This window comes from Medicago sativa, chromosome 1 (assembly GCF_051527215.1).
Source record: "Medicago sativa cultivar Bolivia chromosome 1, Bolivia_mono, whole genome shotgun sequence".
NCBI lineage: Eukaryota > Viridiplantae > Streptophyta > Magnoliopsida > Fabales > Fabaceae > Medicago > Medicago sativa.
The window spans coordinates 19,989,859-20,004,857 of record NC_140749.1 but is presented as its reverse complement, the minus strand read 5'-3'; the positions used below and the strand labels follow the sequence as shown (position 1 = coordinate 20,004,857).

Here is a 14,999-nt window from a genome sequence, read left to right as displayed (position 1 = left end):
GTATATTTTATATTTATTTATCATTTTTCTCTATATCGTAGCTTTTATTTCACATTAAAGATTAGGTGTGAAATGAATATTTTAAAAATCATTTAAAAAATTGCCAAAAAATATTTGGTAAAAATAGATAGTTATCCAAAAATGAAAATTTTTATCATATGTCACCTATTCATGTGTTTCCTCGCAATATTTTGTCCACATTCATCCTTGAATTACAAAAACGTCCACATTCGTTTTATGATTACGATCATTAACATGTGACAAGAAACAACAAAATAGCCAAGTAAAATCTGTGTTCTTCACATATCTACAACATTCCATCTATTAGAAGTGTTTTTTTGAGAAAACAAGGAACCAAAAACAAAAATCAAAACATGGGAGACATAGATTCATCTTTCATACAAGCCACAGAACACCGTCCTAAGTTATCTACCTTTGTACAAGTTGATGAAATTCCAATCATTGACCTCTCAGAAAGTAGTCAACAAAACCTCATCTCAAAGATTGGCAAGGCATGTGAAGAGTGGGGATTTTTTCAAGTAATCAATCATGGAATTCCATTTGATATTAGTAATAAGGTTGAGATTGAAGCCAAGAAGTTTTTTGAGCAAAGCATTGAGGAGAAGAAGAGAGTGAAAAGAGATGCAGTTAATGCAATGGGATATCATGATGCTGAACATACTAAGAACATAAGGGATTGGAAAGAGGTTTTTGATTATCTTGTTGAGAATTCAACACAAATCCCTTCTTCTCATGAGCCAGATGACTTGGAGCTTAGGACTCTCACCAACCAATGGCCACAATACCCTCCTCATTTTAGGTAATCATAATCTTATAGATAAAATTACTCTTGTTTAGATTGACTTATTTGAGTTTATCTATGTATATAATTACTTATGTGATACTGTTTGCGAGAACTTATGAAAACGACTTATTAAAAATGTAAGTTATATGGAATAATTTTGATTTGTTACTGCAAATAAGTGGATTCTTGACGGTAAAAAAAATCTTAATTCAATAAAATAAACAAGTTATGTCTTGCAAATTAAGTATATGTCATGCTTTAGTGGTTGAGAAATAGAGCTTCAAAGGAATGAAAGGATTTTGGTATAGTTAATATGTCACTTTAGAGGAGTCTGATCCAGTTGAACAAGTTCTCTTTAATAAAGTCATTCAATTGATTTACTTAGTCTTACTCTTTAGTAGTGAAACTCTTATTGCAATTTAGTATATGTTTAGATTGACGGTGAATTTGACAGAATCACAACATGCCACTGTGATTTTGGCAAAAAACTACACTTAAGATTTTCAACGAAATCACAAAGTGACCATGATTTCACCAAACTCGCCATCAATGCACATGGATGACTTCAACAATGATTACATGAAATCAAACTCTACATAACTTCAAAACCAAATGCAACATAAAAACATCTCTAAATTGAAGACTATATGTTTTTAGGGAAACAATGCAGGAGTATGCTAGAGAAGTTGAAAAGCTAGCTTACAAGTTATTAGAGTTGATTTCATTGAGCTTAGGCCTAGCTGGTGACAAATTCCATGAATGCTTCAAGAACCAACTAAGCTTGGTGAGGCTCAATCACTATCCTCCATGCCCTTCACCTGATTTGGCACTTGGTGTTGGTCGTCACAAGGATTCTAGTGCTTTGACTGTGCTTGCACAAGATGATATTGGTGGCTTACAAGTTAGGAGAAAAACAGTTGGTGATTGGATTCCAGTTAAGCCTACTCCTGGTGCATTTATCATCAATGTGGGTGATATTGTTCAGGTATGTTGTTCCAACCAACAACATCACTCATCAATGTTGAATTCACTAATCATTTTTCTTAATATAGGACATAAACTTTAGGACACAAAATTATGAGTTGAATAACTTAACCCTTGTTATTGCAAATAAGTTTTAGACGGTCGTCTAATTGTTGAGTATGACCCATATTCACTTATAAAGTAGAGACATTTGAGCGTCGCGTAGGAGGAGACAAAAACTTCTTGCAATTTTGTAGTTTTTAAACACAACTTGTAGTATTCAACCTTAAGCATTGCATAACAGAAAAACCACAACGGTCTCTCTGATGTCGAAGACATTGGCACATTGACTGAACTCGATGATCAATCATTGTGTTTCATGATTTATCTGTTTTCTTTAGAGTTGGACTTGTTGTTCTAACACTAGTCATATTTCTCTATCGTAACATATCATAATCAAAATCGGCTTGTTAGACGAGCATTACCTAAACTTTGTAAGTTCTAATAGATCTTATCACCAGCTAACGTGACGTTTGAGTATTTTTATGATACTCCACCCAACAATTAATATTTGATTTGAGCGCGTGAATAATATAACAACTCATTTCCATATCTAAAATATACTCTAATATCATATTAAGTATTAGATTTATTTATTTATTTATTTTTGTGAAGAATGTCACGATTAATTTAATCCTACAAAACCGACTTATAAGTTATTGTGTCAAAATGGTAACTAGAAATATACAATTGCTATTTACATGTCACATATATAAGCCAAACACTAAAATTATTATAAAGCACAATTTGCAAATTATTATATAATGTTTTGTTCATTCAATTGGTTCAATCTGAATGTTGGATGTTTTTGCAGGTATGGAGTAATGACAAGTATGAGAGTGTGGAGCACAGGGTGGTTGTAAACACAAAGAAAGAAAGATTTTCCATTCCATTCTTCTTTTTCCCAGGTCACCATGTTATAGTGAAGCCAGCAGAAGAGCTAGTGAATGAGAAAAATCCTGCAAGATATAAACCATACAATGTTGGTAAGTTCTATGCTAATAGGAACCGTAGTGATTTCAACAAACGTGAGGTTGAGAATATCCAAATTCATCACTTCAAGATCGTGGATTAGCTATTAAAAATGTTTAGGCAAAATCATTGAATTTCTAGTGTTTTGTCACACTCCTATTCTCCTAAGGTGGAATAGAATGATGAACAGAATAATGATCTAGACTAATAATTTTAAGTCAATGTTTAAAATTGTAGAATGTTGACATGGATGCCCTGTTATTAGAATAATATTTTGTTGACTCATTTTTGCTTATATTAACGGAGGGAGTATATGTGTGTGTGTGTGTGAAGAATGTTAGCAACCGTCTGTTTTAACATTCACTCTCTTATTGGATGAAATCATTGTATGTCTTGCCACTTTATGTGTGTTCCATTTTTAAAGTGTAGACTCGCATTGATTTAAATCAATAAGAGTGAATGTTAGAGAAAATATGCAAAAGAGAATATTGTTAGCACTATTCATACATATATAGACACACAAACGACAGATGTATCAAATGAGAGGAATTTTTAAAATGAGAGATAAGAGCATTGAATGACTACCTTAGATTAAACTAGATGGTTCAGATTGTAATCTCCTCAGAATGAGATATTCTTTTTTTCAACTACAAGTTGCTGATCTTCTATGTCTATCGTTTTCGTAATGGACAAAACTAATGTGCATTTGTTTAAGTATTTTTTGTATAGTTCTTAACTAAAAATACACATTTTTTAATATAACAAATTTGAAGAAAATTATAGATTTCAGATAATCATGGTGAATTTTAGTTAAAAACTATGGGAAAAGCACATAAAAAATGCACTTAAGAAAATAAAATGTACATAAGTTCTTTCCTTTAGTAATTTGCACTAAAGACAAAGAAACTCAACTATCGATCTGTGCAAAATTCCTCTTAGCAATACACAAACAATGAGGAATTAGTAATAATTATTAGGTGAATTAATATGTTAATTTAATACTACTTTATAATATCAATGAACACAATATGATAGGTGAAATAATTGCAACCACAATTCATTTTTTTTTTGACAAATACAACCTCAATTCATACACCATCCGTCACTATTATAAGCAAAAATCAACATTTTAGATTCATTTATTAAATAATGTAATGTATGTGGTATATAATAAAGATCACATACAACATTTAATGAATAAATCTAAAATATTGATTTTTGCTTATATTAGTGACGGAAGATGTAGATGGTTATCGTAAATAAAGGATGTAGATGGTTATCGTAAATAAGGTTTTGCAGAGGGTAGGAAATTTGCATAGAGTGTGGGTCACGTGATCACTAAGCGAATAAATCACAATGACCGGATTATATTGAAATCAATGGTATAAATTGAGGTAATTTTTTGATTAGTTTAATTTAATCCCTCATATAACGTGGATATTCAAAAGAACTATAATAGCGTAAAAAAAACAAAGAACTATCATTTATATCTATATCTATATTTATATACGAGTAATGCTATATTCAACGGATTTTTTCTTCCCGAACCCATCACGACATGACGTGTCTTGTTTAAGTAAAGCTACACATTCGGAAATCATGGTGAACATGTGGTAGTTAATTAGTAAAAAAACAATTCGCTATGCTTTCACTATAATCTTTTCGCTGTATATATCATATCATTCTCCATCTATATACAATTGAGAATGTATTTACCATGACCAAATTTTAATGCTTCTTTTCTCATGGCCATCCACCTATGCGTTTTGCCATGTGACCCTCAATCAAAAACTTATTTCAATAATAATTACATCATAATATTTATTTTGTTAAATGTTTATTTTTTTAAACAAAGAACTATCATCTATATTTATATACATATTAATAAAACACGTTTCTGATATTATTTATTTTGTTAAATACTTTATTTATTTGTTTTTTTTTCTGATTAATGCAATTTAAAAAAATAGTAAATTAAAGAACAACTTAATACCTTAATTTCATATATGATTTATACTTTTGTATCTCATATACTTATTTTGTAAATGCTTCTCCATTACTTCCAATTCAAATATTGTCACGATTTTCAACATCACAGGCTTTGCATATGTTATTTTTTTTTTAAATGCTTAGGATAACTTTTTGATATCAAGAATTATTTTAATGTGGATTGTGCCTGAAATATCAAAACCTCATAAATCACATTCATTTGAGTATTCCTTCTAAGAATATTCCTCCTTCAAAGTATACTACTCCTTTTATACACCTGACAATTAGTACGGATTATTTCTATGAAAAAAAAATATCATTATCCAACTCTCCGCCATGCATCCAATATGTAATTTCCCAATTCATTATTACCATGAAAAACTAGGGATGGCAAAATGGATTGGACCCGTCGGGTTGGCCCGTTTAACCTGCCATTTTTAGCGGAGTGGGTTGAGATTTTGAACCCGCCGCAAGTAGGGTGCCCGCTCCGCCTAACCCGCTAAAAAATGGGGCGATGACAGGGCGGGGCGGGTTGGCCTGTTGGGTTGATATGTTAAAAAGAAACTCTCCGATCCATTTTTGCCATGTTGTCAAGAATATGTGAGAATATCAGACTATTAAAAACAATTTCAAGATAGACAAGGTGTATGACACTAAATTTACAAGGGTTGACAATAATGATTTACCATGAAATTGTATCATTTCACTCTACGAGTTGGTATCTTCCAAGATGATTTTGACATAAATTTGTTGGTTGGTGAATTTGTGTATAAACAACTTCATCGTAATAATATAAATTATCACACTATGATGCCATTGTATATTAACTACTATTGAAAAAAAGAGATAGAATATGTTAGAAATAACTTCAAGGTCAAAATTGTTGTCATAGAGTAAGCGCTTTTTGTTATTGAAAGTGTCCATCAACATAGTCAATTCACAAATGTTTCTAGGGTTTGGTGATTGAAGATTTTCCTCCAAAGTTGTATTGAAAAAGTGAAAGGTTACATAGAAGAGAATATGAAAAAGGGTGTGAAATATGTAATTGAATTTGATTTTTCATCCCTAAAATTCAATCTAGCGATTAGTCATTACATAAGTAGTGTGTGTTTGCAAGTTGCAACAATATTACCAAATATCTCTCTCTCTCTCTCTCTCTCTCTCTCTCTCTCCCTCTCTCTCTCTCCCTCTCCCTCTCCCTCTCCCTCTCCCTCTCCCCCCTATATATTAGTTCTTTTTAAAAATCTATTAATTTGTTAAATTCGTTCTTAAATTAGTTATGCGATGAAATAAGTTTTTTATTTTTTTAATATTTTTTTTTCTTTTCAATTTAAATTGATTTAGGAGGTTACAAGTAGGTGTTTTTTTTTTATATATATTAATCAAACTAGATATTTTCTATTGCACTCAAATATAAAAAGAATAATTTTGGGTAAATAAGATTAAAATAATGTCATAAAAATAATAAAATAGTTTAAATTATGTTATAAAAAATAGCCAATGAAGGTTAGCACACTTGATAGGGAGTTAACTTACCCACAAGGTCATATGTTTAACTTCCGTTGTCAGTGTGATGATCTCTTTGATGGGTGATCTGTAAGTACATCTACTAACATTTATCAAGTCTTGAGGCCTACTTTAACTATGGTAAACCTTCAAAGTGTGGAACCCAAAATGATAAAATAATTTAAATGAAGGGAAATAATGGAATAAAAAAAATCACTTCAAAGATATGTGTATTTCCTTTATATATAAAATATACATACATTTTGACATGTATTTTACTTATTTTTTTTATAACAAATATTATCAACATAAATTAAAATATGTAAAAAAAAAGTCAGCACTAATTTTCCCGTGCATGACATGGCTTTCAAACTAGTACTTCCACATTAGAGTATACTTCACCAAAAACTAAACCACTCCAAGAACTTCTACAAATCTCATAGCATATCTTGCATTAATGTCATTAAATGCTTGTGTAATAATCAATATCTTATGTAATCTTAAATGTATCAACACATTCTTGACTTGAATTTTTCACAAGGCGAAATGTATTCTTCCTAGAAATTTCTCAAACTCAAACTTTACAAAAGAACTTGTGATTGCATATGTATCCATATTATAAACCATATGCATCGGAGAAGTTCACAAGAAATAGAGGTGGAGTCACAACGAACACACTTAAGTACAAAGTCTTTTCTAACATTTCTAAAACACACTTTCTTAATACCACTCTACTTTTCTGACGTGGAAGATCAGACAGCACTGCAACATCATGGCATACTAAGAACCCATATCCTTTGGTAGAACTAAACGCTCCAATACCAGTTGTTAAAATAAAAACAAAGAAAATAAAGAACACAATGTTAAAACTTCACAGAAAAGGTCATGATCATTGTCTAGTGACAATTAGAGAATAATAATAGTATGTGACAATTGTTACAAAAACCCACGACCCGTGGTACACTCACGCTCTTTAAATTAAATACTTGACTATACCGCAAAACACTTTAAAGAAGTGTATAAGAGAAAAGAATCAAATTAAATACAAGTTCAACATGTTTATTACTTGTGCATCTTGTAACGAAGAATTAGAGTCATTTAATCACATTTAAAAGAATAAGTGTTGGTTAATTAATCGTGTACAAATACTGTTGCTCCAAATTATTTATCCAATCACTTTTGTTTCGTAGTAGACTCTTGTTATGCTGCGTTAAATAAATGATGATCAGATCTTCGACTCTCAAGAAAAAGGGGTCTTGATAATCTGAAATTCGGGCGGAATGTAAATAAAGTATGGTAAAGAATTGTTCCATTTAAAATCAAATTCAGGTACCCCTAAACAATTCATTTTTTGTGGAACTCATTAACCACTTGGATCTAATTACTTCCTTAATCAATGATTAAATTAAATGGTGTGGATTGTGATGTCCAATCATCATAATTATACCTAATCCAATCCTAATAGCAATATTGTTTGCCATCGTGCAACTATACAGATCATGAATACTGATGTTGATGCGGCACGTTAATGAAAAGATAATTCCCATCACTATGATTTTTGTTGGTTACGTTCCCATCACTATGATTGATCCTGCTTAAGATATGGTTTTATAGAAGATTTGGATATTATATTTTTTTGCCAGTTGTATATAAACAAGTCAAGACAAATGAAGCACACATGAAAAGTAATAAGCTAAATTACATAGGTATATACCCAAAGCAAGCTAAAAGGTTAGGCCACCAGAAATATAAGTCTACCGGAAAAAAATTGTGCACTCTCAACCACCGCCAAGAATGAAATTTGATGTGATCAAATAACTGATTCAACAAGAGCTCTTTGTTACGGAAAATTCTAACATCATGCTCCTTCCAAATTCGCCAGATGCTAACCAGCCATATGACCCGAATGCAAAAGCGAACTTCCTTTCTGAAACCACGTGCACCACAAAATTGCTGAGCGTGTTCACTGATGTCGAAATCACAAACAAAAAAAAAATTGATTGTTCCTCCTTTCCGCAACCACCTGATCAAAATAGTAGGACACACAAATAAAAATCAATCAAAAAAACATATCCAAATAACATTCAATCCGAAATTCTGTAAAAAAATAAAACAGAATCAATCCTAAAAAAGAAGCTAAATGACATTCATTTTAAAATAGATGAGGCATTTTAAAAAACAATAGGACACACAAAGGATTTCATGGAAATCAAAGGCAACGGAATTGCCCAAATTAATATGTAGAGTACGTGAAAGATATATTACCCATCAACTTAATTTATGAATTCTTTTGATGCATGGACCCAGATGTTTTCAAAATCACTAATGATTATTGCCAAACATAACCATGCAATATGCATGGCAATGCAAAAATACTTATACCCTAGTCATGATTTTGGATTTAAGTAGGTGTGGACCCTTTGTATTGGATATTCTTGTATTAAACCAAGATTCATCTTTAATTATGTTTTAGAGGTATGGCTAAATATGGTTAGTCATATTTAATGAGATCATATTCCTTTCATCCAATTTTTGAAGGATTTGAAAATATTACTTTCATCATAGGTATAAATTATAGATATTTATATAAGAGATATATAAAGAATATATATATATATATATATATATATATATATATATATATATATATGTATGTATGTAGACTGTAGTGATCCATGAGAATCAAGGTATAGTGAGGGATATAATATAAGATTCATAGAGAATGATCTCAGGGAAGGACTACCTTCATTGTCATTTTGATTTCCATCCATACGCTAGCGGAAAATTAACATAAACCTCTCATTAGGAATAATAGAATAACCCGTTCTATGGGTTACTCCAAAATGATTGGTCTCTACAATTACACGTATAAGATACCTTAATTAGTTTACCCAAAAAAAACCGTTCCATAATGGTTCATTAATGAAGAATAGCCCTAACGAATAATTCAGCAATACTTAATTATCTTAATTCATAATTGATTCATTTTTAATTTATTTTTAGCCCACATTAAAGATCTTCCAACGCCTGAATGCTCCTACTTAGGTTTCAAGCTTGCGTTACAAAACTCGACTATAATTTATTAATTAAAATACTCATTGTCTAAAATGATTTCATTCACAAGAATTGAGTTTGAGATCAAACTTAAGTGACCTAGTTTGAATTAATAGTACAATATAATGTTAAATGTTAATTGTCATAAAGCCAGTGTTTATTGATTACTTACTCGGCAATAATTGATTAATTAAAATACTCATCATCCAATGTTTTTAGAGAGTGGTTTTTGGTCTTTTTCATGGGGCATTATGTTGACAAATTCATTGGGGGAATTAAAAGTGGCAGAATCTGAAATGACAAGCACACAATCTATTTTTTTTTAATAATGACCAAAATTGGATTCACTCAACATTACAAGGACCAAAAGCGATGTTAACTCTTTGTTTATCATCATCCTCTAAATATGTGTTTTTCACATAAATATATTTTGTGTTTTTTTTTTTCGTCGTTTGAGAGTAACATTGTTTTGTTTGTCGTCATGGTGAGACGTTGTTAGATTTCTCGTCTTATGTGGCGTTCATTTGGTTGATTTCGATCACTCTGAATTTGTCACGCTTGTAGAAAATTTTCCGTTTTAAGCTATTACTAAAGGCGAGATACAGAGAGGAGGGAAGGCGGTTCAAGGAAGGGGGGGGGACAATTTGGTTTGGTGGAGGATGTTATGCGGCATTCGTAGTGGTGTTGGGTTGGGGTTGGGGAGTTGGTTTGAGGATAACGTCCATAGGGTGGTCGGTGGAGGGAGTAGTGCTTATTTTTGGTTAGATAATTGGTTGGGGGGAGCACCCTTACGAGTGCAATTTCCCCGCCTTTTGATCTAGCTGAAAACAAAGGGGTGACAGTGAGGGAGATGGAAAGGAGAGGGTGGGCGGATGGAGGTGGTGCCTGGGAGTGGAGGAGGCGCCTTCTGGCTTGGGAAAAGGAGTCTGTTACGAAGTGTTCGTCCTTGATGTGTAATATTGTTTTGCAGGATTTTACTCTTGACAGGTGTCAGTGGGCTCTTGATCCTATTAACGGTTACGCTGTTAAGGGGACATATCTGTATCTTACGTTGCCTGATATACCTGTGGAGACCGGCCTTTTTGATGCAGCTTGGTTGAAGCATGTTCCGTTAAAGGTTTCTGTGTTTGTTTGACGACTCCTTCGCAACAGGCTCCCCACTAAAGATAATCTTATCCGTAGGAGAGTTCTTCTTCACGACGACACATTTTGCGTTGGAGGGTGTGGCTGCCTGGAGACAACGTTGCATCTTCTCTTCCGATGTGACATTTTTAGTGGCTTGTGGTACCGTGTTTATCAGTGGGTTGGAATTTCTTTCATATCTCTCGAGTCGGTTCGTGATAATCTTCATCAGTTTGGTAATATGGCGGGATTTCCGCGTTTTACTCATTCTTTCCTCAAAGTGATCTGGCATGCTTGTGTTTGGGTTGTTTGGAAGGAAAGAAACAACATGATTTTAACCGCAAAGCTCAGAATTTGGTCAATTTATTAGACAGTGTTAAGTTTATGTCTTTCTTATTGTTGAAAGCTAATATGCTTACATCCGCCTTCAGTTACACTGACTGGTGGCGACACCCTTTATTATGCATAGGTGTTAATAAAGGGTGTCTTTTTCAATTGGCAACAGACGCTTAACATTGTAGCGAGATGAATCACTATTGGTGATTTATATTATTCCATTTTGATTTCTTAAAAAAAAAAACTATTACTTTTGGTGATGTAAATTTATTCGTAGACCTTTTTAGTTTTTGCGACGTTGAATTTTAGTTTTTTTTTTTTCTTTCACTTTTGATGTATTCTTTGATTTGAATATTTTTTAATGAGTAAAATAATGAATTACTTATTACCAAAAAAATAAAATAATGAATTACTTACATTGTATTGTGTCAGCGACATATTTAACCTTCGGTTAATTTTATCACCAAGTAACAAAAAAAAAAAAATATGTCAAATTTGCAGTGTTATTGTGTGTATATATAATTGGACACCAACACAAATATGTCAGAGCCAAAACAACTCTTCCACTAATATTGCTATCATTGAATAATAAATATTTCTTTAAAAAAAATCATCACCATGGTAGAGATTGATCCAGATTTCATTCAAGCCCCAGAGCATAGACCAAAACTAAGTGTCATAGAAGCTGAAAACATTCCAGTAATAGACCTATCACCTATATTAGATGATTCCAATAATGTTCATCAAAACCCTTTAGTTTTTGATGAGCTTGTGAGGAAAATAGGAAGTGCATGCAAGGAATGGGGGTTCTTCCAAGTGATCAATCATGGAGCTCCTCTTGAAAGTAGGCAAAGGATTGAATCTGTTGGAAAGAAATTCTTTGGTCAAAAAATGGAGGAGAAGAAAAAAGTTAGGAGAGATATTGTGAATGTTATGGGATACTATGAAACTGAGCATACTAAGAATGTTAGAGATTGGAAGGAAGTGTTTGATTTTACTGTTAAGGAACCTACTTTGGTTCCAGCTTCAATTGATCCTGATGACAAAGAGGTCACTCATTGGTATAATCAGTGGCCAGAGTTTCCACTAGAGATGAGGTAACTTGAGTTAATATTCTCTTTTTTTTTTCTTCTTAACCATTTGATTTCAAGAAAAATATACTGATAATTCAGAGTTCGATCAAAAAATAAATAAAGTATGACCAAATACATTAAATGACCATTTCTTCGGTACATGTATAAAATGAAATAAGTTTGGCACCATTGCTATTTTTTTTTTTGGTACAGTCCCATCAAGAATTGTGAGACTATCATGAATTATCATTTGAACAGTATAGATGAATTATATTTTAGCAATATTTCTCTATAATTCTTGAACAGTATTAATGAATTATAGAGAAATGGAAGACAAATGGACAACAAACTGCACCGACAACACAAAAAATAATTAGTGCACTTTGAGTGCATAGTAATTAAATTTGTTAATTATTTTGTGCTTGAATATAATTCTTATACGTTCCTAATTAATTATAAATAAACTAAGATTATAACATTAATTTATATATGTTGTGCAGAGAGACATTCCAAGAATATGCTCAACATATGAAAAACTTAGCACTCAAGATAATGGAACTCATCGCCCTAAGCTTAGGATTACCCCCAAAAAGATTTGATGATTTCTTCAAAGATGAAACAAGCTGGATCAGACTCAACCATTATCCACCTTGTCCAAACCCTGACATTGTTCTAGGATGTGGTCGCCACAAAGATTCTGGTGCTTTAACTGTTCTTGCTCAAGATGAAGTTAGTGGATTAGAAGTGAGGAGAAAATCTGATGGTGAATGGGTTTTGGTTAAGCCTTTACCTAATGCTTATATTATCAATGTTGGAGATGTAATTCAGGTACTTTATACTTCTTTGATGCTAAAAAATTCAAAGATTAATCAATTTTTCAAAAAAGTAGAAACTATTTTGTTTTTGTTTACCAAAACCAAATTTTTTTTCTTCTTCATAAAGATGAATTATAGAAAATGTTTTTTTAAGTGGAACTATCCAAAACAATTTTTCGTTATTGAAGTAGTTTTTAGATTGTTTTTCAGGTTTACATTCTTATATGAGTATCTAACAAACAAGTGAAAGCTTCCAAAAGTGATCAATTTTATAAAAAAAAAAAAAAAAAATTTGTCCTTAAAAAAAATGTAAATATGATCTTTTCATGAGTGTCAATTTTCTTTCACTATATTCAGTAAAGTGTTTTGTTTTATATTAATTTTGAATATTATTTTTATAGGATGTAATATTAGGATTTTTAAGAGAATTAAAGACTTTTTAATTTTGACATAAGTTTAACATATTTTAATTGATGAGCTTCACAACAAATAATTTTTAAATCAATTTTTCAACTTTGATTTGCAATTATTTTAATTGATTATGAAAAAATTGAGGAACAAAAACTCATCAGACAAAAAAACAACTATAAAGATCAAAATTGGACATAGCTAAATTAGAGGGATTAAAATAACTAATTTTTTTTTTTTTACATGTTACTTTAACAAGTGCAACATATATATAACTAAAGATAATTAATTAATTATTTTCCAGGTTTGGAGTAACGATGAATATGAGAGTGTTGAACATAGAGTGATGCTAAACACAGAGAAGGCAAGACTTTCATATCCATTCTTTCTCTTTCCATCACACTACACCATGGTGGAACCTTTGAAAGAGCTCACAAATGATCAAAACCCTCCCAAGTATAGACCTTACAATTGGGGCAAGTTTTTAGCTACTAGAAAGCGTAGCAATTTCATGAAACTTGATGTTGAAAATATTCAAATACATCATTTCAGGATTTGATTAGATTCAACATTTTGCTCTATAATGTTGTGATCAAGATGATGTTATTTGGAAAAGGAGCCATGACTTATTAATGTGTAATATGCTTCATCAAGCTGGTATGAATAAGGCTCTATATGAACAAGTATTGACCAAAATGTATTATCTTAAATAAGGAGGCATTGTTGGCCTATGAATAATTTCAGTTTCTTAGGGCATGTTTATTCTATGTTATTTCTAAAAATGATATATGACACCTTTTTTTTTTTTTTAAGAATACAACAAAATGTTTTAAGAACTTTAATATTGTTATTTCTTTTCTTTTTTTACAAAGAAAAATTATGTCATATTATTAATGATTAGAATTGTGGTACAAGTTGTAACATTGTCACAATTGTGAAAGGAGTAGTAAAATAAATGTATCCATCTTTACTAAAGCACAAACAACTAAACTACTTTTTCTAACAAACTCTACAAATGATTGAAGAAAAATGAAAATATAACTCCTACAAACTGAAGTAAAAATCTTATATTCAAGTACTTTCTTTTTACAAAATTATATTCAAGTATTTGGTTCTCTTGTATGTGATAGAATAGAATATTTGTTATAATGATTTATTTGGTCCTACGTATCTTAGAAATCGTGGTTAGGCCTAACACAACCCTACAAAACATAATAACAGAAAAACCTTTATAATAAATATTCTATTCTATCAATATGTTTGTTAATATACTATCCACTCCATTCTTTAAATCCAGCTCGAAGAACAAGAGGTCAATTGCCTTATGAATAGTATATAGGAAGCCTACAAAACTTTTTTTTTTGTCAAAAAAAAAAAAGTTCAAATCAACAAATTACAATTTTTTTTATTAAACTTTAATAAAAATAAAAACCACAAACAAAAATTCTAAATGTTTTTCATCATTGATGAATATGATAAAGAACGGTGAAACTTTGTTTTTAATAAAAGAAATATAATTTGTTGGATTAGACTTGCCACCTTACCATCAAAATGGTTACTTAAAGCATTTTTTAACGGAGTTAAATGAAAAAAAATGTTTTTTTTTTGAAAGAGAATGAAAAAAAAAGTTTTTTTTTGAAAAAGCTAAAATGGAATTATTGAAAATCACAATGAATCTTAACCAGCACAAGGAGTGCTAGGCTAAGAGTCTTAAAGTAGCAACATACAGAGGATAGATGGAAAGCTTCCAATGAAAAACCCATACACCCGTGCATCAAAGAAATAAAAATCCAAAAAACCTATAGAAAATGCCTCCTAACAAAGGGCTATCTCCGAAAATCAATAAATAGAAACACAAAAAACAAAGCTAACACCACGATCAACGAAACAATAAAC

At 31.2% G+C, this 14,999-nt stretch overlaps 2 protein-coding genes across 2 annotated transcripts; both read left to right on the top strand.

Moving 5' to 3' along the window:
* The first annotated feature begins 185 nt into the window (after positions 1-185).
* On the top strand, positions 186-3,095 carry LOC146953448 (protein LATERAL BRANCHING OXIDOREDUCTASE 1-like). The gene is made up of 3 exons (XM_085709919.1): positions 186-820; positions 1,463-1,790; positions 2,643-3,095. The coding sequence occupies exons 1-3, from the start codon at positions 375-377 to the stop codon at positions 2,901-2,903; spliced, it is 1,035 nt and encodes a 344-aa protein (XP_085566045.1). The 5' UTR covers positions 186-374; the 3' UTR covers positions 2,904-3,095.
* Positions 3,096-11,354: 8,259 nt separating this feature from the next.
* Positions 11,355-13,928, top strand: LOC146953447 (protein LATERAL BRANCHING OXIDOREDUCTASE 1-like). The gene is made up of 3 exons (XM_085709884.1): positions 11,355-11,904; positions 12,381-12,708; positions 13,408-13,928. The coding sequence occupies exons 1-3, from the start codon at positions 11,426-11,428 to the stop codon at positions 13,660-13,662; spliced, it is 1,062 nt and encodes a 353-aa protein (XP_085566010.1). The 5' UTR covers positions 11,355-11,425; the 3' UTR covers positions 13,663-13,928.
* The last annotated feature ends 1,071 nt before the right edge of the window (positions 13,929-14,999 follow it).